General features: G+C 42.8%; 1 protein-coding gene across 3 annotated transcripts in view; it reads left to right on the plus strand.

The window, feature by feature from the left end:
• Positions 1 to 27054, plus strand: part of LOC129829262 (ATP-citrate synthase-like) — a 115520-nt gene that overhangs the window by 65323 nt on the left and 23143 nt on the right. For all 3 annotated transcript variants that reach the window (XM_055890969.1, XM_055890971.1, XM_055890970.1), the window contains 6 exons: positions 7280 to 7407; positions 7796 to 7889; positions 9508 to 9662; positions 15958 to 16108; positions 16511 to 16654; positions 22127 to 22240. In XM_055890969.1, the coding sequence (XP_055746944.1) occupies positions 7280 to 7407; positions 7796 to 7889; positions 9508 to 9662; positions 15958 to 16108; positions 16511 to 16654; positions 22127 to 22240 (786 nt within the window). The remainder of the gene's footprint in view (positions 1 to 7279; positions 7408 to 7795; positions 7890 to 9507; positions 9663 to 15957; positions 16109 to 16510; positions 16655 to 22126; positions 22241 to 27054) is intronic.

Raw genomic sequence — 27054 nt, forward strand, 5'->3', positions numbered from 1 at the left:
TGGTGGATGGGACCCGGTCTAAACCCAAAACCTTTAACTGGGGGGGGGGGGGGGTAACCCAAGGGAGTGTGCTGGGTACACTTTGTTGTATATAAATTATTTGAAATTTGCCTGTACATGTGACCTTTTCCTCTTTAGATGATTCTGCACTGTTGGTTTCCCAACAAAGACAACAATGTGGTTGAAAGCCCTGAGTGCTGAACTTCTGAATGTCAGTAAATGGCTATATCATACTCTTGCGCAGACATTTAGAAACGAAACATGACAATTAGAAAAATAAGCCACGTGAGTTTTTTGAGCGAGAATGAAGACGACTTTTGAGTAGTAAGACATGTATAAAAGCAACAGATACCATTAATAAGAAGGGGCTAGAAGCGTCTTATATGGTGAGCTACCAGTGGCTAGGACAGGCAAGCCCCATACAATTGTGGAGGACTTAATTCTTCCTGCTGCCACGGATATGGCTGGGACAATTCTGGAGAAAACGCCTAAAAAAACTATACAGACAGACTTAATCAAACAACACTGTTTCACAACTCGTCAGTGAAATGGCAGGAGATGTTTTTAAAAATTACTACTTTCCGTACAAGCCAGTGAATTATACAGTTGAAGTTGGAAGTTTACATACACCTTAGCCAAACACATTTAAACTCAGTTTTTCACAATTCCAAACGTTTAATCCAAGTAAAAATTCCCTGTTTTAAATCAGTTATGATCACCACTTTATTTTAAGAATGTGAAATGTCAGAATAATAGTAGAATGATTTATTTCAGCTTTTATTTCTTTCATCACATTCCCAGTGGGTCAGAAGTTTACATACACTCAATTCATATTTGGTAGCATTGCCTTTACATTGTTTAACTTGGGTCAAACATTTCGGGTAGCCTTCCACAAGCTTCCCACAATAAGTTGGGTGAATGTTGTTCCATTCCTCCTGACAGAGCTGGTGTAACTGCGTCAGGTTTGTAGGCCTCCTTGCTCGTACACGCTTTTTCAGATATGCCCACATATTTTCTATAGGATTGAGGTCAGGGCTTTGTGATGGCCACTCCAATACCTTGACTGTGTTGTCCTTAAGCCATTTTGCCACAACTTTGGAAGTATTCTTGGGGTCATTGTCCATTTGGAAGACCCATTTGCCACCAAGCTTTAACTTCCTGACTGATGTTTTGAGATGTTGCTTCAATATATCCACATAATTTTTATTCCTGATGATGCCATCGATTTTGTGAGGTGCACCAGTCCCCCTCCTGCAGCAAAGCACCCCCACAACATGATGCTAGCACCCCCGTGCTTCACGTTTGGCATGGTGTTCTTCAGCTTGCAAGCCTCCACCTTTTTCCTCCAAACATAACAATGGTCATTATGGCCAAACAGTTCTATTTTTGTTTCATCAGACCAGAGGACATTTCTCAAAAAAATACTATTTTTTCCCCATGTGCAAAGCAAACCGTGGTCTGGCTTTTTTATGGCGGTTTTGGAGCAGTGGCTTCTTCCTTGCTGAGTGGCCTTTCAGGTTATGTCGGATATTAGATACTTTTGTACCTGCTTCCTCCAGCATCTTCACAACGTCCTTTGCTGTTTTTGTGGGATTGATTTGCACTTTTCGCACCAAATTACGTTAATCTCTAGGAGACAGAATGCGTCTCCTTTCTGAGCGGTATGACGGCTGCGTGGTCCCGTGGTGTTTGTACAGATGAACGTGGTACCTTAAGGCGTTTGGAAATTGCTCTCAAGGATGAACCAGACTTGTGGAGGTCTACAATTTTTTTTATGAGGTCTTGGCTCTTTTTCCCACGATGTCAAGCAAAGAGGCACTGAGTTGGAAGGTCGGCCTTGAAATACATCCACAGGCACACCTCCAATTGACTCAAATTATGTCAATTATCCTATCAGAAGCTTCTAAAGCCATGACATAATTTTCAGGAATTTTCCAAGCTGTTTAAAGGCACAGGAATTGTGATACAATGAAATAATCTGTAAACAATTGTTGGAAAAATGGCTTGTGTCATGCACAAAGTAGATGTCCTCACCGAATTGCCAAAACTATAGTTTGTTAACATGAAATTTGTGGAGTGGTTGAAAAACACATTTTAATGACTCCTACCTAAGTGCATGTAAACTTCCGACTTCAACTGTATGCGTCAACAGACGTGGCGGGCCTGGCACATGTCCATTATGTTTATTGGGGGTCAATTAAGGAAGGCATCCTCTTCTGCAAACCATTGGAAACCAGGACAACATGAGAGGATATATAAGTACTGGACAGCTTTGTGTCCTGCGGACATGCGGGATACGATACCGGGCTTCAATTCCCTGATGGGGAGTAAAGAGTAGCCTGTCCTTATAAATAAGAATTTGTTCAAAACTGACTTGCCTAGTTAAAGGTTACACTAAGACATAACGTTTCTACACCCTAATTTTCAAATTCTAGTCTAACTAATACCCAAACAGAGTTTCAATGAAAAATGTAAATCTCATTGATTTATCAAGACCAGTCCTCATGCTTCTCTCAGAGCAGTGCGAAACGGTGCCAAAATAGTTGTTGGCTATTGCTTCAAATCCTACTGCTTCTAACTTCAATATGCTCTTTAAATAAGACCTACACCACTTTTAACCTCTCTGGGATATCCAGAGAGGTTAAAAGCGTAAGCTCGCACCTTTTAAAGGAGGAACCACTGTAAGTCTAGGACAAGAATACCGACAACCGCATGAAACATTTGTCTATGCGACAACCATGGGTACGTACGCCTGACGTATCCATTATGAACACATTTACATTACATTTAAGTCATTTAGCAGACGCTCTTATCCAGAGCGACTTACAATTTGGAAAGTTCATACATACATGTTCATACATGTTCATACATATTCATCCTGCTCCCCCCGTGGGAATTGAACCCTGGTCCCCCGTGGGAATTGAACCCACAACCCTGGCGTTGCAAGCGCCATGCTCTACCAACTGAGCCACACAACCAGACTTTCTGTCGATTGACTCTCCAGCAGACGGACCGGTGACCACAGAGAGACAGAGACAGAGAGACAACAAGACATACACTCGTAAATATGTAAATTGCCATTTCTTTTCGAATAAGCGGTCATTCATATAAAGTGTTAGCTGATAACTACACTCATAGACATTTCTGAGTTTCCTGCTCTTGAGCGGTCCACACCCCCTTTCCTTTGTCTACTAAGCCGTCATACCGATTTTAGCCCACTAAGGACAATGTGTTAGTAACCAATATCTACTGTTTGTTTTTTGTATTTCTGTGATAATTTAGTTAGTAAATAATTAAGCCAATTTGTGTATCGCTGATTCATCATTTAGGCTAGGGTTTGTGCAGATATCCATGGGTTTGCGACGTTCAGTAATGAGAACTGATGAGGTAATAATGATACATTAATAGGAGACTAATCGATTAGATATGACAGTATCTGATGAGTCGATTCGGGAAATGGAGACTCTAAACATTTTCCCGTGGTGCCCCAACATCCTAGTTAATTCAAGTTTACCTGATTGGTTTAATTACTTACCGTAATTTCCGGACTATAAGCCGCTACTTTTTTCCCACGCTATGAACCTTGCGCTTTATACAATGACGCGGCTAATTTATGGATTTTTCCCGCTTTCACAAATTCATGCCGCCAAAAAACTGAGCACCGTCACATAATGTGACGTAAATCGAGCGCGCTCAAACTTTCCATCATTCTGATTACGGTAGTCATTTTGTCACCCTCATCATGGCAAAGACACGGAGAAATGCATATGATGCAGCTTTCAATTTGAAGGCGATCGATCTGGCTGTTGAAAAAGGAAATAGTGCTGCTGCACGGGAGCCCTAATGAGTCGATGATAAGACGTTGGAAACAGCAGCGTGAGAAACTGACTTAGTGCAAAAAGACAACAAAAGTTTTCAGAGGAAAGAAAAGCAGATGGCCCGAACTAGAAAATGAGGCTTGGATGAGTTTGCCTCCGGATGAAAGTGAGGAGAGCGCAATGAAAACGATCCAACATCGGATGAAGCAATTCTGAGGCTATTCAACTCCGACACCAAAGGAGATGACTTCAGTGGTTTCAGTGCACAGGAGGAAGATGGTGACCAAGGACTTTCTTGGTAGGCTATTGTTTACTGCTATTTAAAAAAAAAAAAAATGTTACAAGCCTGTTTCGTTAAAGCCTATTTATTTTTGTTACAAGCCGTGTTTCGTTAAAGCCTTTTTATTTTTGTTACAAGCCGTGTTTCGTTTAAAGGCTGTGTAAAGTTCATTTGTTTCAATGTACCGGTAGGCACCTGCGGCTTATAGACACGTGCGGCTTATTTATGTACAAAATAAAAATAAAATAAAAATTCAGTGGGTGCGGCTTATATTCAGGTGCGCTTAATAGTCCAGCAATTACGGTAATAATAATTACATTTACAGAATTGATTTGATAAAATAAGTCTTCACATTTAATGATTGTCCAGACACGACAGTGCAGTAGGAGAGGGAACGCTCTATGACTTTGGTATTTTTTAGGGCATTCCTCTGACAACGCCTGCTATAGAGGTCCTGGATGTAAGGGAGCGCGACCCCGAGTGATGTGCTGGGCTGTACGCACTATCCTCTGTAGTGTCTTGCGGTCGGATGCCAAACGGTTGCCGTAGCAAGTGGTGACACAGCCAGTCAAGATGCTCTCAATGGTACAGCTGTAAAACTTTTTATTGATCGGAGGACCTATGCCAAATCTTTTCAGCCTTCTGAAGTGGAAGAGGCATTGCCGTGCCCTCTTCTTGACTGTGTTGGTGTGTTTGGACCATGATAGATCCTTAGTGATGTGGACACCAAGGAACTTGAAGTTCTCAACCTGCTCCACTACAGCCCCACCGATGTGAATGGGGTGCGTACACTGGCCTCCATTTCCTGTAGTCCACAATCAGCTCCTTTTGTCTTGCTGATGTTGAAGTAGAGGTTGTTGTCCTGGCACCACACTGCCAGCTCTCATTGTCATCGGTGATCAGTATCCCTTCTTTCTTTTCTCTCCAAAACTCTTGAACGTGCCGTCCTTGGCCAGCTCTCCTGCTATCTCTCTCAGAATGACCTTCTTGATCCAAATCAGTCAGGTTTCAAGACTAGTCATTCAACTGAGACTGCTCTTCTCTGTGTCACGGAGGCGCTCCGCACTGCTAAAGCTAACTCTCTCTCCTCTGCTCTCATCCTTCTAGACCTATCGGCTGCCTTTGATACTGTGAACCATCAGATCCTCCTCTCCACCCTCTCCGAGCTGGGCATCTCCGGCGCGGCCCACGCTTGGATTGCGTCCTACCTGACAGGTCGCTCCTACCAGGTGGCGTGGCGAGAATCTGTCTCCGCACCACGTGCTCTCACCACTGGTGTCCCCCAGGGCTCTGTTCTAGGCCCTCTCCTATTCTCGCTATACACCAAGTCACTTGGCTCTGTCATATCCTCACATGGTCTCTCCTATCATTGCTATGCAGACGACACACAATTAACACCCCTGAGGGGCCCCGGTGTTGAGGGTCAGAGTGGCAGATGTGTTGCCTATCCTGTCCCATCAGGAAGTCCAGGATCCAGTTGCAGTGGGAGGTGTTCAGTCCCAGGGTCCTTAGCTTAGTGATGAGCTCAGAGCGCACTAAGCTTTTGAACGCTTAGCTGTAGTCAATGAACAGCATTCTCATGAAGGTGTTCCTTTTGTCCATGTAGGAAAGGGCAGTGTGGAGCGCAATAGAGATTGCATCATCTGTTGATCTGTTGTGGCAGTATGCAAATTTCTATGAATCCAGGGTATCTGGGATGATGGTGGTGTTGTGAGCATTGACCAGCCTTTCAAAGCATTTCATGGCTACTGATGTGAGTGCTATGGGGCAATAGTAATTTAGTTCTTGGCCACATAAATTATGGTGGTCTGTTTGAAACATGTGCGTGTTACACACTGTATCAGGGAGAGGTTGAAAATGTTGTGGCGAAATCCTGCGATGAGCCTTCACCGTGCGCTGCCACTTTAAGAGTGCAGCAGCAGTGAGGAAGGAGGAAATAAAGATGGCTCTTCCGGCTCTGTGTAGAGTTTCGGTTGACACGGCAGATTTGACTGCACGTGCAACTCTGCAGAAGTCTTGCTTCGTTTCAGCGTGTTTAGTTTATAAAACTTATACGTTTGATTGCCTTTGTTATCGTGCTACTCCTGATGAGTTGGAATTGTTCTATCCTCTGATCACATGGATTACTAGCAACATTGTTGCAAGCTTTTGTCAAACAAACAACCAAGGATTGTCGGACTGGCGAATACACTTTCAAGCCTGGATCCAACCGCTAAGCCAATTTCTCTTTCTAGCTCCTCCAGTGCTTTACACTGAAATAATTGCTCTTTGCGCTGCGCTTCCTTTTATGTTCAGTGCCTTTGGTGAACTAATAATGCACCTCTGGCAAACAGGCTACGCTTTAGTCGGTCTCTTCTGCTGATGTGTGTGTGTCTGGTAGCGGTACAAAAATCATTATCTTTACCCCTCTCTAACAATACCTCTACAATGTCTGTGAAGACACCTGCCAGCTGGTCACTGTGTACTCTTGAGTATGCGTTATGGTAATCTATCTTGCCCTGCAGCCTTGTGAATGTTAACCTGTTTAAAGTCTTAATAATATTGGCTACAGAGAGCATTCCTTGCGCAAGGGCACATCGACAGATTTGTTCACCTTTTCTGCTCGGGTATTAGAACCAGCGACCTTTCGGTCTAACTGTCAGGCTACCTGCTGCCCCTTATTGTCCCTAATTGGCTCATTGTCATGGATTATTGTACACAGCCCATCTGTAAATAGCCCATCTAACCAACTACCTACCTCATCCCCATATTTGTTTGTTTTTTTTCTGCTCTTTTGCACACCAGTATTTTTACTTTGTCATCCTCATCTGCACATCTATCACTCCAGTGTTAATTGCTAAATTGTAATTACTTCGCCACTATGGCCTATTTATTGCCTTACCTCCTTACTTCATTTTCACACAATGTATACAGATTTTCTATTGTGTTATTGACCGTACGTTTGTTTATCCCATGTGTAACTCTGTTGTTTGTCGCACTGCTTTGCTTTATCTTGGCCAGGTCGCAGATGTAAATGAGTACTTGTTCTCAACTGGCCTACCTGGTTAAATAAAGGTGGAATATTATTATTATTTTTTTAAATATTGACGGGCCATTGAATATTTCAGAACCTAGACCAAACTAAACCTGTATTCTGTCTGGATTGTTTGTAATTGATGAGTACATCGATGCCTTTCTACAGGTGCAGTTTGGCCATGCTGGAGCCTGTGCTAATCAGGACTTTGAAACGGCCGTGGCTAAGAACCAGGCTCTGAGAGAAGCTGGAGCCTTTGTTCCCAAGAGCTTTGACGAGCTGGGCGACGTCATCAGGTAACTGTCAATCAACACAGATACTGTCACCATGAAGACAGTACCGCTCTGAAGACGGGGTCATCAATTTGAGACTTTAAAGCGCTTCAAACACGCTCAAGATTAAAGATAATGAATGAGTTTTGGTTTAATTACATTGAGTAACGTTTTCAGTAGCTTAAAAGGTCAATTCAATTGAGCACTTCAACTCCTTATTATTCTAGCCATCAAATGCATCAATAGCCTAATATCGCACCATCTCTGTGGACCAGTGCTTTGTGCTGGAGAGGTTTGAAAATTGCTGGTTGAGTGTCTTGGTTTCAATTCGGTTTATGCGTCATGAAATTACAAAATTATACAAAAAGTTCTGTCCATGTTAACTTTAATCTGTGCTTCTGGGTTATAACAGGACAGTGTATGATGAACTGGTGGCCAATGGAACCATTGTTCCCGCTCAGGAGGTTCCACCCCCAACAGTGCCAATGGACTACTCCTGGGCAAGGGTAAGAAGACCTAGTATTCTACCTTCAAAATAACTGAATATACCTTCAGAAAGTATTAGTTGTTACACCATGAATTGAAATAGATTAAATTGACCCGTAATAACCCATAATGACAAAGTGAGAAGTAAAAAATAAAACATTTTCCCATGTGTATTTAACATGAAATACATTACTATCTAATTTACATAAGTATTCACACCCCTGAGTCAATACATGTTAAAAATCACCTTTGGCATCAATTACAGCTGAGTATTTCTGGGTAAATCTCTTAAGAGATTTTCACACCTGGATTGTAGAATATTTGCTCATTATTCTTTAACAAATTCTTCAAGCTCTGTCACATTGGTTTGTTGATCATTGTTAGACAATCATTTTCAAGTCTTGCCATAGATTTTCAAGCAAATTTAAGTCAAAACTGTAACTTGGCCGCTCAGGAACATTAACCGTCTTTCTGTTAAGCAACTCCAGTGTAGATTTGGCCTCGTGTTTTAGGTTATTGTCCTGCTGGAAGGTGGATTTGTTTCAGTGTCTGGTGGAAAGCAGAATGAACAATGTTTTCCTCTAGGATTTTGGCTGTGCATAGCTCCATTACATTTTTTTTATTTATTATGCAATAACTCCCCAGTCCTTAATGATTACAAGCATATCATGATGCAATCAGCACTAAAGTTTACATTTATGATTGAAAATATGGAGAGTGGTGCTTAGTAATGTGTTGAATTGGATTTGCCCCAAGCATTGCACTTTGTATTCAGGATATATATATTTTTAATCCAGTATTATTTTAGTGCATTGTTGCATGTTTTGAGAAAAAAAATTCTGTACATGTTTTTTTTATTTTTACTCTGTCAATTAGGTTAGTATTGTGGAGTAACTACAATGTTCTTGATCCATCCTCAGCTTTCTCCTAACTGTTTTAAAGTCACAATTTAGGCTTGCCCTAACAAAGGGGTTGAATACTTATTAACTGACTTTACAGCTTTTCATTACAGCTTTTTTTATTAAATTGTAAAAAAAAATCAAACATAGTTCCACTTTTACATTATGGGCCAGTGACAAATCTAAATGTTATCCATTTTAAATTCAGGCTGTAACACAGCAAAATATGGAAAAAAGTTAAGGGGTGTGTGAACTTTATAAAGCCGCTCTATATCATAAATAACATAAAATATATATGATAATATCTGATGGACATAAGTGGCTGATTTCTTTTTTCTTTTTTTGGTGTGTAGGTGTAAATATAGGCAGCAATAATGGTTCTGGTAAAACCAATGTGTTGAATTTCCCCAGGGTACTGGCATCAGAGCTTGCTTCATTCTTTATCTTCTTCCCCAAGACACTAAACTTACGCACTGAAGAATGCTTTTAGCTGAAATGTTTGTGTATTATTATAAAACACTAAAAACAAACATGCTCTTTGACAATAGTACATGGTGTGGACCTTCTGAATTTTTTGTGGATAACCTCTATTTACAAGAAACCGTTTGGGAGACCATAATGGTTTTCCATTCCATTTCCTTGTTTGGGCAATCTGCAGTTGCACGCTTTGTTATTATTGGGACTGCAGATTGCCCCTTTAACAAAACCATATCTATTGTCTTTCCTTCTGTGTCCCTAGGAGCTAGGTCTGATCCGCAAGCCCGCCTCCTTCATGACCAGCATCTGTGACGAGCGCGGCCAGGAGCTCATATACGCAGGCATGCCCATCACAGAGGTGTTCAAGGAAGAGATGGGCCTGGGAGGCGTGCTGGGCCTGCTCTGGTTCCAACGCAGGTGAGAGTACAGTCTTGGCCCCCTAGCAAAAAGACAGGAGTCCATTCTGTTTGGTCAGTGACTAATGAACTGGATCCTAGTATACACATTGCAGCATCTTCCAGGTCTGAAGTCCTCTTGCTCGTCTTCTCCCTGCCGCTAAATTCATTTAAAAATATATATATATATTTCACCTTTATTTAACCTCTCTAGGGTACGTGAGACGGTAGCGTCCTACCTCTTCAACAGCCAGTGAAACTGCAGGGTGCCATATTCAAAACAGAAATCCCATAATTAAAATTCCTCAAACATACATGTATTTTACACCATTTTAAAGATACACTTGTTGTTAATCCAGTCACAGTGTCCGATTTCAAAAAGGCTTTACGGAAAAAGCAAACCATGCAATAATCTGAGTCGGCGCTCAGAGCCCAATCAAGAATCAAATATATCTGCCATATTTTGCAGTCTTCAGAAGTCAGAAATAACATTATAAACATTCACTTACCTTTGGTGATCTTCATCAGAATGCACTTCCAGGAATCCCAGTTCCACAAGAAATGTTTGTTTTGTTCGATAATGTCCATCATTTATGTCCAAATTCCTCCTTGTTGTTCTAGTGTCTTCAATAGGAGCTGAGTTGAAAATCGACCAACCTCAGATTTCCGAATTCCTGGTTGGATTTTCTCAGGTTTTTGCCTTCCATATGAGTTATGTTATACTCGCAGACATCATTCAAACAGTTTTAGAAACCAGAGTGTTTTCTATCCAAATCTACTAATAATATGCATATTCTAGCTTTTATGGCTTTGTAGCAGGCCGTTTACTCTGGGCATTCTTTTCATCCGGACGTGAAAATACTGCCCCCTACCCAAAAGAAGTTAACCAGGTAGGCTAGTTGAGAACAAGTTCTCATTTACAACTGCGACCTGGCCAAGATAAAGCAAAGCAGTTCGACACATACAACAACACAGAGTTACACTTTGAGTAAACAAACATACAGTCAATAATACAATAGAAAAGGACTATATACAGTGTGTGCAAATGAGGTAAGATAAGGGAGGTAAGGCAATAAATAGGCCATGGTGGCGAAATAATTACAATATAGCAATTAAACACTGGAGTGATGGATGAGTGTGCAAGTAGAGATGCTGGAGTGCAAAGGAGCAAAATAAATAACAGTATGGGGATGAGGTAGTTGGATGGGCTATGTACAGGTGCAGTGATCTGTGAGCTGCTCTGACAGCTGGTGCTTAAAGCTAGTGAGGGAGATATGAGTCTCCAGCTTCAGTGATTTTTGCAGTTCGTTCCAGTCATTGGCAGCAGAGAACTGGAAGGAGAGGCGGCCAAAGGAAGAATTGGTTTTGGGGGTGACCAGAGAGATATACCTGCTGGAGCGCGTGCTACGGGTGGGAGCTGCTATGGTGACCAGCGAGCTGAGATAAGGCGGGGCTTTACCTGGCAGACTTATAGATGACCTGGAGCCAGTGGGTTTGGCGACGAATATGAAGCGAGGGCCAGCCAACGAGAGCATACAGGTCGCAGTCGTCGGTAGTATATGGGGCTTTGGTGACAAAACGGATCGCACTGTGACAGACTGCATCAAATTTGCTGAGTAGAGTGTTGGAGGCTATTTTGTAAATGACATCGCCGAAGTCAAGGATCGGTAGGATAGTCAGTTTTGCGAGAGTATGTTTGATAGCATGAGTGAGGGATGCTTTGTTGCGAAATAGGAAGCCGATTTTATTTTGGAATGGAGATGCTTAATGTGAGCCTGGAAGGAGAGTTTACAGTCTAACCAGACACTTAGAATATGTGGACAACTACAAATGCCTAAGTCAGAACCGTCCAGAGTAGTGATGCTGGACGGGCGGGCAGGTGTGGGCAACGATCGGTTGAAGAGCATGCATTTAGTTTTACTTGCATTTAAGAGCAGTTGGAGGCCACGGAAGGAGAGTTGTATGGCATTGAAGCTCGTCTGGAGGTTGGTTAACAGTGTCCAAAAAAGGACCAGAAGTATACAGAATGGTGTCGTCTGCGTAGAGGTGGATCAGAGAATCACCAGCAGTAAGAGCGAGCTCATTGATGTATACAGAGAAAAGAGTTGGCCTGAGTATTGAACCCTGTGGCACCCCCATAGACTGCCAGAGGTCCGGACAACAGGCCCTCCGATTTGACACACTGAACTCTATCTGAGAAGTAGTTGGTGAACCTGACGAAGCAGTCATTTGACAATCCAAGGCTGTTTAGTCTGACGATAAGAATGTGGTGATTGACAGAGTCGAAAGCCTTGGCCAGGTCGATGAATACAGCTGCACAGGATTGTCTCTTATCGATGGCGGTTATGATATCGTTTAGGACCTTGAGAGTGGCTGAGGTGCACCCATGGCCAGCTCGGAAACCAGATTGCATAGCGGAGAAGGTACGGTGGGATTCAAAATAGTCGGTGATCTGTTTTAACTTGGCTTTCGAAGACCTTAGAAAGGTAGGGTAGGATAGGTATAGGTCTGTAGCAGTTTGGGTCTAGAGTGTAATCCCCCTTTGAAGAGGGGGATACACTTGCTTGGGCAAGTTGCTGTGGGGGGATGCAGGGCTGTTGCAGGGCCGGGGTAAGGGTAGCCAGGTGGAAAGCATGGCCAGCCGTAGAAAAATGCTTACTTAAATTCTCGATTATTGTGGATTTATCGGTGGTGACAGTGTTTCCTAGCCTCAGTGCAGTTGGCAGCTGGGAGGACGTGCTCTTATTCTCCATGGACTTTACAGTGTCCCAGAACTTTTTGGAGTTTGTGCTACAGGATGCAAATTTCTGTTAGGAAAGCAAAGGATAGCTTTTTCAAACTGCCTGTGTATATTGGTTCCTAACTTCCCTGAAAAGTTGCATTTCGCGGGAGCTATTCGATGCTAATGCAGTACGCCACAAGATGTTTTTGTGCTATTCCAGGGCAGTCAGGTCTGGAGTGAACCAAGGGCATATCTGTTCCTGGTTCTACATTTTTTTAATGGGGCAAATTTATTTAAGATGGTGAGCAAAGCACTTTTAAAGATTAACCAGGCATCCTCTACTAACGGAATGAGGTCAATATCCTCCCAGGGTACCCGGGCCAGGTCGATTAGAAAGGCCTGCTCGCTGAAGTGTTTTAGGGAGCGTTTGACAGAGATGAGGGTTGGTTGTTTGACCGCTGACCCATTACGGATGCAGGCATTGAGGCAGTGATTGCTGAGATCTTGATTGAAAACAGCAGAGGTGTATTTGGAGGGCAAGTTAGTTAGGATGATATCTATGAGGGTGCCCGTGTTTACGGATTTGGGGTTGTACCTGGTAGGTTCATTGATAGTTTGTGTGAGATTGAGGGCATCAAGCTTAGATTATAGGATGGCCGGGGTGTTAAGCATGTCCCAGTTTAGGTCACCTAACAGCATGAGCTCTGAAGATAGATGGGGGGGCAATCAATTCACATATGGTGTCCAGGGCACAGCTGGGGGCAGACGGTGGTCTATAGCAAGCGGCAAAGATGAGAGACTTGTTTCTGGAAAGGTGGATTTTTAAAAGTAGAAGCTGAAATTGTTTGGGCACAGACCTGGATAGTACGTTCGTGGCCAAATGTTTTGAGAATGACACAAGTATACATTTTCACAAAGTCTGCTGCCTCAGTTTGTATGATGGCAATTTGCATATACTCCAGAATTTTATGAAGAGTGATCAGATGAATTGCAATTAATGGCAAAGTCCCTCTTTGCCATGCATATCCCCCAAAAAATGTCCACTACATTTCAGCCCTGCCACAAAAGGACCAGCTGACATGTCAGTGATTCTCTCGTTAACACAGGTGTGAGTGTTGACGAGGACAAGGCTGGAGATCACTATGTCATGCTGATTGAGTTCGAATAACAGACTTGAAGCTTCAGAAGGAGGGTGGTGCTTGGAATCATTGTTCTTCCTCTGTCAACCATGGTTGCCTGGAAGGAAACACGTGCCGTCATCATTGCTTTGCACAAAAAGGGCTTCACAGGCAAGGATATTGCTGCCAGTAAGATTGCACCTAAATCAACCATTTATCGGATCATCAAGAACTTCAAGGAGAGCGGTTCAATTGTTGTTTAAGAAGGCTTCAGGGTGCCCAAGAAAGTCCAGCAAGCGCCAGGACCGTCTCCTAAAGTTGATTCAGCTGCGGGATCGGGGAGCCACCAGTACAGAGCTTGCTCAGGAATGGCAGCAGGCAGGTGTGAGTGCATCTGCACTCACAGTGAGGCAAAGACTTTTGGAGGATGGCCTGGTGTCAAGAAGCGCAGCAAAGAAGCCACTTCTCTCCAGGAAAAACATCAGGGACAGACTGATATTCTGCAAAAGGTACAGGGATTGGACTGCTGAGGACTGGGGTTAAGTCATTTTCTCTGATGAATCCCCTTTCCGATTGTTTGGGGCATCCGGAAAAAAGTTTGTCCGGAGAAGACAAGGTGAGCGCTACCATCAGTCCTGTGTCATGCCAACAGTAAAGCATCCTGAGACCATTCATGTGTGGGGTTGCTTCTCAGCCAAGGGAGTAGGCTTACTCACAATTTTGTCTAAGAACACCGCCATGAATAAAGAATGGTACCAACACATCCTCCGAGAGCAACTTCTCCCAACCATCCAGGAACAGTTTGATGACGAACAATGCCTTTTCCAGCATGATGGAGCACCTTGCCGTAAGGCAAAAGTGATAACTAAGTGGCTCGGGGAACAAAACATAGATATTTTGGGTCCATGGCCAGAAAAGTCCCCCGACCGTAATCCCATTGAGAACTTGTGGTCAATCCTCAAGAGGCGGGTGGACAAACAAACCCCCACAAACTCCAAGCATTGATTATGCAAGAATGGGCTGCCATCAGTCAGGATGTGGCCCAGAAGTAAATTGACAGCATGCCAGGGTGGATTGCAGAGGTCTTGTAAAAGAAGGGTCAACACTGCAAATATTGACTCTTTGCATCAACTTCATGTAATTGTCAATAAAAGCCTTTGACACTTATGAAATGCTTGTAATTATACTTCAGTATTCCATAGTAACATCTGACAAAAATATTTAAAGACACTAAAGCAGCAAACTTTGTGGAAATTAATATTTGTGTCATTCTCAAAACTTTTGGCCACGACTGTAAGACAGAACTCTGCAGGGTATCTCTGCAGTAGATTGCAATTCCGCCCCCTTTGGCAGTTCTATCTTGTCGAAAAATGTTATAGTTAGGGATGGAAATTTCAGGGTTTTTGGTGGTCTTCCTAAGCCAGGATTCAGACACGGCTAGGACATCCGGGTTGGCAGAGTGTGCTGAAGCAGTGAATAAAACAAACTTAGGGAGGAGGCTTCAAATCTTAACATGCATGAAACCAAGGCTTTTATGGTTAAAGAAGTCAACAAATGAGAGCGCCTGGGGAATGGGTGTGGAGCTCAGCACTGCAGGGCCTGGATTAACCTCTACATCACCAGAGGAGGAGTAGGATAAGGGTACGGCTAAAGGCTATAAGAACTGGTCGTCTAGTACGTTCGGAACAGAGTAAAAGGAGCAGGTTTCTGGGCACGGTAGAATAGTTTCAGGGTATGGTAGGATGTGAATACAGTGAAGGTAAACCTATGCATTGAGTGACGATGAGATAGATATTGTCTCTAGAAACATAATTTAAACCAGGTGAGGTCACCACATGTGTGGGAGGTGGAACTAAAGGTTTAACTAAGGCATATTGAGCAGGGCTAGAGGCTCTACAGTGAAATAAGGCAATAATTACTGACCAAAACAGCAATGGATAAGGCATATTGACATTAGGGAAAAGCATGCGTAACCGAGTGATTTTTGGGGTCCAGTGAGACAGCTAGCGGGCCGGGGCTAGCAAGCTAGCAGAAGGGCCTTAGAGGGACGTCGCGACGGAAGAAGTTTGTTGTAGCCCCCTCGTGCTGTTACGTCGGCAGACCAGTCGTCATGGATCAGCAGGGCTCCGTGTGGTAAAAGGGTCCAGGCTAATTGGCAAAATAGGTTTAGTGGCCAAAGAATTTGGAGTGTCTTTCACTCAATAAGGAGTGTCTTTGATTGGCCAGAAATTTCTCACACCTGAGTTCTGTTCAGTAGGCACCAAACGGAAGAAAAAGGACTGACACCTGGAAGGATTCCATGGACTTTCTTTTACTTCAGATTTTGGTTTTCTGTTGCAAAACATTTACTGTGGCGTGCCCGTATGAATGAACACGAACCTGGTTACCCAATGCACACTCCACTTTGGCGTTCTACACTGACATGGCCCCATCACTTCTCCCTCCAGTTATCATCCCACATCTTGATTTTTCCCTAGGTTACCGCGCTACGCCTGCCAGTTCATTGAGATGTGCCTGATGGTGACTGCAGACCATGGGCCCGCCGTGTCTGGTGCCCACAACACCATAGTCTGTGCCCGTGCCGGCAAGGACCTAATCTCCAGCCTGACATCCGGCCTGCTCACCATTGTGAGGACACACACACACACACACACACACACACACTGTGTGACTTCCTGAAATATAATTTGAAAATGCAACAAGTCCAGATACCATTAGTATCTATCCAATGGCTTCCATACCTCTCAGATTAAAGGTCTTGAAGAAAGGGAATGAGAAAAAATGAAGATTTCAAAGACCATTACTTCTGCACTTGCACACTCCCCATCATGGATTTAAAAAGCATAGCATTGGTCTAAGACTCTCTCCACCGAATATCTTTGGCTGTAGAGAGTGTCCACCATTTGTTAAATGAATGCAAGAATCTGTATAAGTTCAGGAAAAGGGTGGAGAATTTGAATGTAGCCCACTACTGGGACTTTACTTGTAAGAGTTTAGAGACTAATATATTTTGTTGATATTGTTTCCCAGGGGGACCGCTTTGGAGGAGCTTTGGATGCTGCGGCCAAGCAGTTCAGCAAGGCGTTTGACAGCGGCATGCTGCCGATGGAGTTTGTCAACAAGATGAAGAAGGATGGCAAGCTTATCATGGGTATTGGGCACAGGGTCAAATCGGTGAGCAGTAAATTACAAGGATTTAAATATAGCTACATTTCCAGTTAATTTGAACAATTCCATCTCAATTGGTTTGACTGAGCATATACTAACACAAATAAACGCTATATACAACAACTTCAAAGATTTTACTGAGTTACCATTCATATAAGGAAATCCGTGAATTGAAATAAATTCATTAGGCCCTAATCTATGGATTTCACATGATTGGGAATTCAGATAAGCGTCTGTTGATCAGATACTGTACCTTTAAAAAAAAAAGGCCCTCACAATAAGCCTCAGGATCTCATCACGGTATCTCTGTGCATTCAAATTCCCATCGATAAAATGCAATTGTGTTCGTTGTCCATAGCTTATACCTGCACATACCATAACCCCACCGCCACCATGGGGCACGCTGTTCACAAGGTTGACATCAAAAAACCACTCGCCCACACGTCATACAGTGGTCTGTGGTTGTGAGGCCGTTGGACGTACTGCCAAATTCTCTAAAACGACATTGGAGGTAGCTTATGGTAGAGAAATTTACTTTAACGGCTCTGGTGGACATTCCTGCAGTCAGCATGCTCCCTCAAAACTTGAGACATCTGTGGCATTGCAGTGCATTCGGAAAGTATTCAGACCACTTGACTTTTAGCCTTATTCAAAAATGGATTCAATAGTCCCCCCCCCCCCCCCCCCCCCCCCCCTCATCAATATAGACACAATACCCCATAATGACCAAACGAAAACAGGTTTCTCAAAATGTTTGTGCATTTGTTTGTTTTTTAAATCTGAAATATCACATAAACTTCATACAACAGGGTAACATCATGACAGGCCTATGTTAAAAAAACAGTTTTTGCTTTGTCATTATGGGTTATTCTGTGTATATTGATGGGGGGGGGGGATATTTAATCGATTTTAGAATAAGGCTGTAACATAATGTTAGGTTCTAATTCTGAGTAAAAAAACTCAACACTATGAAAGCTTAAACAAGTTTATTCTTCCCAGAGGATCAATGCAGCTGAATTAGATGAAGACATTTTCACACAAGCACTGATATTTAACCGTTCCTTCTAGGCTGAAACTCCTCCTACACATCTGAACAGCCAATGCATTTCTGTTGCTAGACAGAACCTTAGTGATATCTGTCTATCATCTGACCTGACCTCTACCCCAAAGTGCTCACTCCTCCCCAACTCACGGCTGTCATGGTGACTGGTACCAGACTGTCTTCTCCTCCCAGAGGATCCTTCCCATAGGAACCCTGATGGCCAACAATAACATATCCTGACATAATGTAAACGTTATACATTACCCTCTCTCCCTCAGTGACATAAGTATATTTCATATTCTCAGAACTCAACCGTAACAAAAAGTGGAAGAAGTCAAGGGGTCTGAATACTTTCCGATTGCACTGTATGTTGTGTGACAAGTGCACATTTTACATGTTGTTGCGTTTATATTTTTGTTCAGTGTAGATAAAAATAATCTTAAACCTGGTTTTTCAAGACCAGATGTATGGCTGCATTACACATGCAGCCCAATTATTGGCAAAAGATCAGAATTTTTCTGTTTTTATCAAAAGATAAATTAGTGGCAAAATATCAGAATTGGGCTGCCTGTGTTAAGTCTAGAGGTCGACCGATTAATCGGAATGGCCGATTTTAATTAGGGCCGATTTCAAGTTTTCATAACACTCGGTATTTTTGGGCGCCGATTAAAAAATAATAATAATTTGTTTTTGTCTTTAAAAAAATATACACCTTTTTATTTAACTAGGCAAGTCAGTTAAGAACACATTCCTATTTTCAATGACGGCCTAGGAACTGTGGGTAAACTGCCTTGTTCAGGGGCAGAACAACATATTTCTACCTTGTCAGCTCAGGGATTCGTTTATGCAACCTTCCGGTTACTAGTACAACGCTCTAACCACCTGCCTTACATTGCACTCCACGAGGAGCCTGCGTGGCAGGCTGACTACCTGTTACGCGAGGGCAGCAAGAAGCCAGCTAGCATTAAACTTATCTTATAAAAAACAATCAATCTTAACATAATCACTAGTTAACTTTTACCGCCTCAGAAACCCGGATCCGGGAGCACCCCCCCCCCCACTTACTAGCATAGCTAGCATAGCGTCACAAGTAAATTGTAGCTTCTAAATATCATTAAATCACAAGTCCAAGACACCAGATGAAAGATGCACTTCTTGTGAATCTAGCCACCATTTCTGATTTTTAAAATGTTTTACAGGGAAGACACAATATGTAAATCTATTAGCTAACCACGTTAGCAAAAGACACCATTTTTTTTACTCCACTATTTTTCCACTCCATCACCAGCTATCACCAATTCGACCAAATAAAGAAATAAATAGCCACTAACCAAGAAAAAACCTCATCAGATGACAGTCTGATAACATATTTATTGTATAGCATAGGTTTTGTTAGAAAAATGTGCATATTTCAGGTATAAATCATAGTTTGCAATTGCAGCCACCATCACAAATCTCCCCAAAGCGACTAGAATTACTACATAGAGCAACGTGTATTACCAATTTACTCATCATAAAACATTTCTTAAAAATACACAGCTCACAGCAATGGAAAGACACAGATCTTGTGAATTCAGACAATATTTCAGATTTTCTAAGTGTCTTACAGCGAAAACACAATAAAACGTTATATTAGCATACCACATTTGCAAACGTTACCCGAGCATTGATTCAAGGCAAAATGAGCTATAGCGTTATCATCACCAAAATACATTAATTTTTTCACTAACCTTCTCAGAATTCTTCCGATGACACTCCTGTAACATCATATTACACAATCCATATAGAGTTTGATCGAAAATGTGCATATTTAGCGGCACAAATCGTGCTTACACAATGGAAATAGTGTCCAACTACTCAAGCAATCTGCCCGGCGCCATCTTGAAAATACAACTATTTTTATCGAAAACTATTCATAAACTTGACTAAAAAAATACAGGTTGGACATGAAATGAAAGATGCATTAGTTATTAATGCAACCGCTGAGTTAGATTTTTAAAATTAACGTTACTAGACATACAGTGTGTGTTACAGCCAGACTAGTGCCGCAATAATGGCGTCACTAGTCGCCATTATTGAGTTTACATTTTTCCACATAAAAACGGAATAACATCATAAATAGCTCTTACTTTTCGACGAGCTTCCATCAGAATCTTGGCCAAGTGGTCCTTTGTCCAAAATAATCGTTGCTTGGTTGTAAAACGTTGCATTCAACTTCTGATATAGCAGCTAACAATAGCTAACAATAGCTATTTTGCCCCAACGTGTCCAAATCCTCAAGACGCAATACTGAGGAAATTCCGAAAAATAGCAATATACTCGCATAATCTGATATAACTCGGTTTAAAATAGCTTCGTTATGATGTTTCTAACACCTATATCGAATTAAATTACAGACGGATACATCTAAGGTTGATAACTGAGCGTTTGAAAATGGCATCCTGAGGTCCTTCTCTGCGTAATGGTCAGCGTCGAAAAGAAGGCGCACCTCACTCCTTGGCCTTTTATAAACTCTGAGAGCTACGTAGAAAGCCCATTCCACTTACTGACATCCAGGGGAAGGCGGGTGCAGTTCATGTCGTTCCATAGGATACACACAGACCTTTAAAACTGATCTGAGACCAGAGCTTCGCTCTCAGACCTTCGCAGTACCTGTCATGGATTTCGCTGTAGAAAGAGTTCTGGGTCACCCACAGACATAATTCCAACGGTTTATGAAACTAGAGAGTGTTTTCTATCCAATAGAATTAATAATATGCATATTGTACGAGCAAGAATTGCGTACGAGGCAGTTTAATTTGGCAATACCCAGGGAAAAAAAATGCTAACTGCTCCCCCTATTGACAAAAGATTATTAACTACACATGGTTGATATTACTAGTTTATCTAGTGTGTCCTGCGTTGATCGATGCGGTGCCTGTTAATTTCTCATTGAATCACAGCCCACTTCAACAAACGGGTGATTTAACAAGCGCATTTGCGAAAAAAGCACTGTCGTTGCACCAATGTACCTAACCATAAACATCAATGCCTTTCTTTAAAATCAATACACAAGTATATATTTTTAAACCTGCATATTTAGTTAATATTGTCCGCTAACATGAATTTCTTATAACTAGGGAAATTGTCACTTCTCTTGCGTTCCGTGCAAGCAGTCAGGGTATATGCAGCAGTTTGGGCCGCCTGGCTCATTGCGAACAGTCCATTTATTCCTAATAAAGACCGTAATTAATTTGCCAGAATTGTACATAATTATGACATAACATTGAAGGTTGTACAATGTAACCGCAATATTTAGACTTAGGGGTGCCATCCGTTAGATAAAATACTGAAAGAATAAACGTTTAGTTTTCGAAATTATAGTTTCTGGATTCGACCATTTTAATGACCAAAGGCTCGTATTTCTGTGTGTTATGTTATAATTAAGTCTATGATTTGATAAAGCAGTCTGACTGAGCGATGGTAGGCACCAGCAGGCTCGTAAGCATTCATTCAAACAGCACTTTTGTGCGTTTGCCAGCAGCTCTTCGAGCATTGCGCTGTTTATGACTTCAAGCCTATCAACTCCCGAGATTAGGCTGGTGTAACCGATGTGAAATGGCTAGCTAGTTAGCGGGGTGCGCGCTAATGGCGTTTCAAACGTCACTCGCTCTGAGACTTGGAGTAGTTGTTCCCCTTGCTCTGCATGGGTAACGCTGCTTCGAGGGGGCTGTTGTCGATGTGTTCCTGGTTCGAGCCCAGGTAGGAGCAAGGAGAGGGACGGAAGCTATACTGTTACACTGGCAATACTAAAGTGCCTATAAGAACATCCAATAGTCAAAGGTATATGAAATACAAATTGTATAGAGATAAATAGTCCTATAATAACTACAACCTAAAACTTCTTACCTGGGAATATTGAAGACTCATGTTAAAAGGAACCACCAGCTTTCATAAGTTCTCATGTTCTGAGCAAGGAACTTAAACGTTAGCTTTCTTACATGGCACATATTGTACTTTTACTTTCTTCTCCAACACTTTGTTTTTGCATTATTTAAACCAAATTGAACATGTTTCATTATTTATTTGAGGCTAAATTGATTTTATTGATTTATTATATTTAGTTAAAATAAGTGTTCATTCAGTATTGTTGTAATTGTCAATCGGTCGATTTAATCGGTACCGGCTTTTTTGGTACTCCAATAATCGGTATCGGCATTGAAAAATCATAATCGGTCGACCTCTAGTTAAGTCTAACTAGAATTTTTGCTAATTGACACCATGATTTGCAAGAAAGTACGCATTAAGATTTGATTCCCGTCCTTAGTCTTATTGCCTCACAATTAAATCAAATCAATTCAGAAGTGTGTGTGTATACCCCTACAGCTCAGTGGCAGAATGGATACATTGACATATATGCTGGCAGAATGATCTAAATGTGTTGATTTGAATTGTAGATCAACAACCCCGACATGAGAGTCCAGATCCTGAAGGACTTTGTGAAGGGGCATTTCCCTGCCTCTCCGATGCTGGATTACGCTCTGGATGTGGAAAAGATCACCACCTCCAAGGTACTGCCCTCTACTAACCTCTCACTTCTCTGCCTATTGGTGCAGGCTACATTACATTACATTTAAGTCATTTAGCAGACGCTCTTATCCAGAGCGACTTACAAATTGGTGCATTCACCTACTTTATTTAGGGAATACTTACCCCCCCTGGATGGAAACTCCTTCCAGCTATCAAAAACGGAATGCTTTTTAAAATGTTTTTCTTACCTAATTTATTTTGTTACTTGATCATTTTTGGTCAAGGTTACAGGTACAATACATTCTTATCAAGCGTAATGCTGCCGTTAACATAGTTTCGGCATATTAGGCAGGGATAGAAGTTAAGGGGGGGGGGGGGGGGGGGGGGGGGGGGGGGGGTTAGGCTTTATTATTGCAGATAGATTGTAGCTTCCGTACAGTACCAGTCAAAAGTTTGGACACCTACTCATTCCAGGGTTTTTCTGTTTTTACTATTTTCTACATTGTAGAATAATAGTGAAGACATAACTATGAAATGACACATGGAATCATGTAGTAATCCAAACATTGTTCAACAAATCAAAATATATTTTAGATTCTTCAAAGTAGCCAACCTTTGCCTTGATGACAGCTTTGCACACTCTTGGCATTCTCTCAAACAGCTTCATGAGGTAGTGTTCAAACCCCTTAACTTTTTCCACATTTTGTTACGTTACAGCCTTATTCTAAAATGTATTAAATATTTTTTCCCCCTCATCAATGACAAAGCAAAAACAGGTTTTTAGAATTATGAATGTGTTAAAAACCTGATCATATTTACATAAGTATTCAGACCCTTTACTCAGTACTTGTTGAAGCAGTGATTACAGCCTCGAGTATTATTAGGTATTACGCTACAAGCTTGGCACACCTGTATTTGGGGAGTTTCTCTCATTCCTCTCTATAGATCCTCTCAAGCTCTGTCTGTTTGGATGGGGAGCGTCACTGCACAGCTATTTTCAGGTCTCTCCATAGATGTTTGAACAGGCTTAAGTCCTGGGCTCTGGCTGGGCCACTCAAGGACATTGAGACTCGTCCCGAAGCCACTCCACCTTTGCCTTGGCTGTGTGCTTAGGGTCGTTGTCCTGTTGGAAGGTGAACCTTTGCCCCAGGTTTTTATCAAGGATCTCTCTGTACTTCGCTCCATTCATCTTTCCCTTGATCCTGACTAGTCTCCCAGTCCCTGCCACTGAAAAACATCCCACAGCATGATGCTGCCACCACCGTGCTTCACTGTAGGGATGGTGCCAGGTTTCCTCCAGATGTGATGCTTCGCATTTGCACCAAAGAGTTCAGTCATGGTTTTATCAGGCAGCGTGTGTTATCTGTCCTGTTGTGTAAGAATCACATTTTGGAGCAGTGAGTGCATTCTAACATCACGTGCATAAAACAACTCATGCCGGCCTCCCACTAGAGATCCTGGTTTGAGTCCAGGCTCTGTCGTAGCGACCGGGAGACCCGTGGGGCGGCGCACAATTGGCCCAGTGTCGTCCTGTTTAGGGTTTAGCCGGCCGCGCTTCTTAGCACCCGCCCGCTAAACCCGGAAGCCAGCCACACCAATATGTCAGAGGAAACACTGTTCAACTGACAACCAATGTCAGCCTGCAGGCACCCGGCCCACCACAAGGAGTCGCTAGAGCGCGATGAGCCAAGTAAAGCCCCACCCCGGCCAAACCCTCCCCTAACCCGGACAACGGTAGGCGAATTGAGCACCGCCCTATGGGACTCGCGGTCACAGAAGGTTGTGACACAGCCGGGGATCAAACTCGGGTCTGTAGTAACGCCTTAAGCGCTGCGATGCAGTGCCTTAGACCGCTGCGCCACTCGGGAGGCCTAGTACAATTTTTATTTCATACAGGCATGGTCATGTGAAATTGATCCAATAAGACCCCATTGAGGAGTTTGGCGGCCATATTAGAAAACGGCTTCTGAGGGTTAATGCGTGAATCCTGTGATGATCCTGTATTTACAAATTTTAGTTGTGTGTGTGCAATTTAGTGCTTTCTAGCGATGGATGAATGGCACAACAATGGGCCTCAGGATCTCCTCACGGTATCTCTGGTCATTCAAATTGCCATTGATAAAATGCAATTGTGTTGGTTGTCCGTAGCTTATGCCTGCCCATACCATAACTCCACCGCCACCATGGGGCACTCTGTTCACAACGTTGGCATCAGCAAACCGCTCGCCCACACGACGCCATACACGCTACTGCCCGCCAGTGGCCATCGAAGGTGAGCATTTGCCCACTGAAGTTGGTTCCAACGCCAAACTGCAGTCAGGTCAAAACCCTGGTGAGGACAACGTGCATGCAGATGAGCTTCCCTGAGATGGTTTCTGACAGTTTGTGCAGAAATTCTTCAGTTGTGCAAACCCACGATGACATTTCTGCAGTCAGCATGCCAATTTCCCGCTCCCTCAACTTGAGACACCTGTGGCATTATTGTGACAACTGCACATTTTAGTGGCCTTCTATTGTCCCCAGCATAAGGTGCACCTGTGTAATGATCATGCTGTTTAATCATCTTCTTGATTTTCCACACCTGTCAGGTGGATGGATTATCTTGGCAAAGGAGAAATGCTCACTAACAATCAAGTTTCAATCAAGTTTATTTTATATAGCCCTTCGTACATCAGCTAATATCTCGAAGTGCTGTACAGAAACCCAGCCTAAAACCCCAAACAGCAAGCAATGCAGGTGTAGAAGCACGGTGGCTAGGAAAAACTCCCTAGAAAGGCCAAAACCTAGGAAGAAACCTAGAGAGGAACCAGGCTATGAGGGGTGGCCAGTCCTCTTCTGGCTGTGCCGGGTGGAGATTATAACAGAACATGGCCAAGATGTTCAAAATGTTCATAAATGACAAGCATGGTCAAATAATAATCAGGAATAAATGTAAATGTCAGTTGGCTTTTCATAGCCGATAATTAAGAGTTGAAAACAGCAGGTCTGGGACAGGTAGGGGTTCCATAACCGCAGGCAGAACAGTTGAAACTGGGACAGCAGCAAGGCCAGGTGGACTGGGGACAGCAAGGAGTCATCATGCCCGGTAGTCCTGACGTATGGTCCTAGGGCTCAGTTCCTCCGAGAGAGAGAAAGAAAGAGAGAAGGAGAGAATTAGAGAGAGCCAAGATGTTCAAAATGTTCATAAATGACAAGCATGGTCAAATGATAATCAGGAATAAATGTCAGTTGGAACAGGGTTGTAAACAAATTTGTGCACAAAATTTGAGAGAAATAAGCTTTTTGTGCCTATGGAACATTTCTGGTATCTTTTATTTCAGCCCATGAAACATGGGACCAACACTTTACATCACATATGTCAGAGTCAAGGCCCGCGGGCCACATCCGGCCCGCGAGAAGGTTTTTTACGGCCCCTGGGATGATCTTGATTTATTATTAGAACCGGCCCGCAGACCGCAGCAAGCCGGCAGCCCGCAGATCTTTTACACGCACCAATACTACATTTCCCACAATGCAACGGTGACGCACCGAGCAGTAGGCTGCTTCATTTCAATATTTATTGGCACAGCAGTCGTCAGCATCACAGTAAAATTAACTTTCAGATACCCATCAAAAATGGCAAAACGGAAGGTGGACACTGAGAACCGGGGGTTTCAAACAAGGTGTGAGTCGGAGTATATGTTCACGGAGGTAGCTGGAAAACCTGTGTGTCTTCTGTGTGGAGAAAGTGTGGCGGTACTGAAAGAGTATAATCTGAGACGACATTATGAAACGAAACACGCGGACAAAAACAAGAATATGGACATGGAACAAAGGCTACAAAAGGCAGAGGAATTAAAACGAGGCCTCAAATCTTGTAACAGTCCTGACCTGTTTTATGTTGTTTTTATGTGTTTATGGTCAGGGCGTTAGTTTTGGGTGGGCAGTCTATGTTATCTGTTTCTATGTTGGTTTTGGGTTACCTGGTATGGCTCTTGATTAGAGGCAGGTGGTTTGCGTTTTCCTCTAATTAAGAGTCATATTTAGGTAGGGCGTTCTCACTGTTTGTTTGTGGGTGATTGTCTCCTGTGTCTGTATGTATGTTCGTACCACACTGGACTGTAGCGTTTGTTTGTTTCGTTTCGTTTCGATGTCGTCTGTTTCCTGTACGTGAGTTTATGTTTAGATATATAAGTTTATGTTCAGGTTTCGTCGACGTCGTTTTGTTATTTTGTAAGTTTTGAAAGTGTTTTGTTTTGTTTCGTGCCATCGTCGTGTTTATAAATAAAAGATGGCTTATTTCCCTGAACCCGCATTTTGGTCTGAAGATCCTTCTCTCCTCACCTCATCTGAGGATGAGGAGAGCACCAGCCGTTACAAATCTCGACAGGCTCTGTTCAAAAAAGCCAAATCACAAGGCCAGGCTGCTGTCAAGGCCAGTTTTATTTTGGCAGAAGAGATCGCTAAATCAGCCCGGCCATTTACGGAGGGGGATTTCATCAAAAACTGCATGATTAAAGTTTGTGACGAAGTTTGCCCAGAAAAAAGGCAACTCTTTTTAAATGTGAGTCTGAGCAGAAACACCATTGCCGAGAGAGTAGACCAGTTGTCCATCAATCTAAAAGAGCAGCTTGTGAAAAAGGGAAAAGATTTCATTGCATATTCCTTGGCTGTGGATGAGAGCACCGACATTTCTGACATTGCCCAGTTGTCAATTTTCATCCGCGGAGTGGACTCCAGCCTAAGCGTGACAGAGGAGTTTTTGGCTTTACGTCCTATGCATGGCACAACTACGGGGCATGATTTGTATGAAGAGGTGTCAAGATGTGTAAATGAGATGGAGCTGCCTTGGGAAAAACTCGTGGGTTTGACAACC

This window comes from Salvelinus fontinalis, chromosome 30, assembly GCF_029448725.1.
Source record: "Salvelinus fontinalis isolate EN_2023a chromosome 30, ASM2944872v1, whole genome shotgun sequence".
Taxonomy (NCBI): domain Eukaryota; kingdom Metazoa; phylum Chordata; class Actinopteri; order Salmoniformes; family Salmonidae; genus Salvelinus; species Salvelinus fontinalis.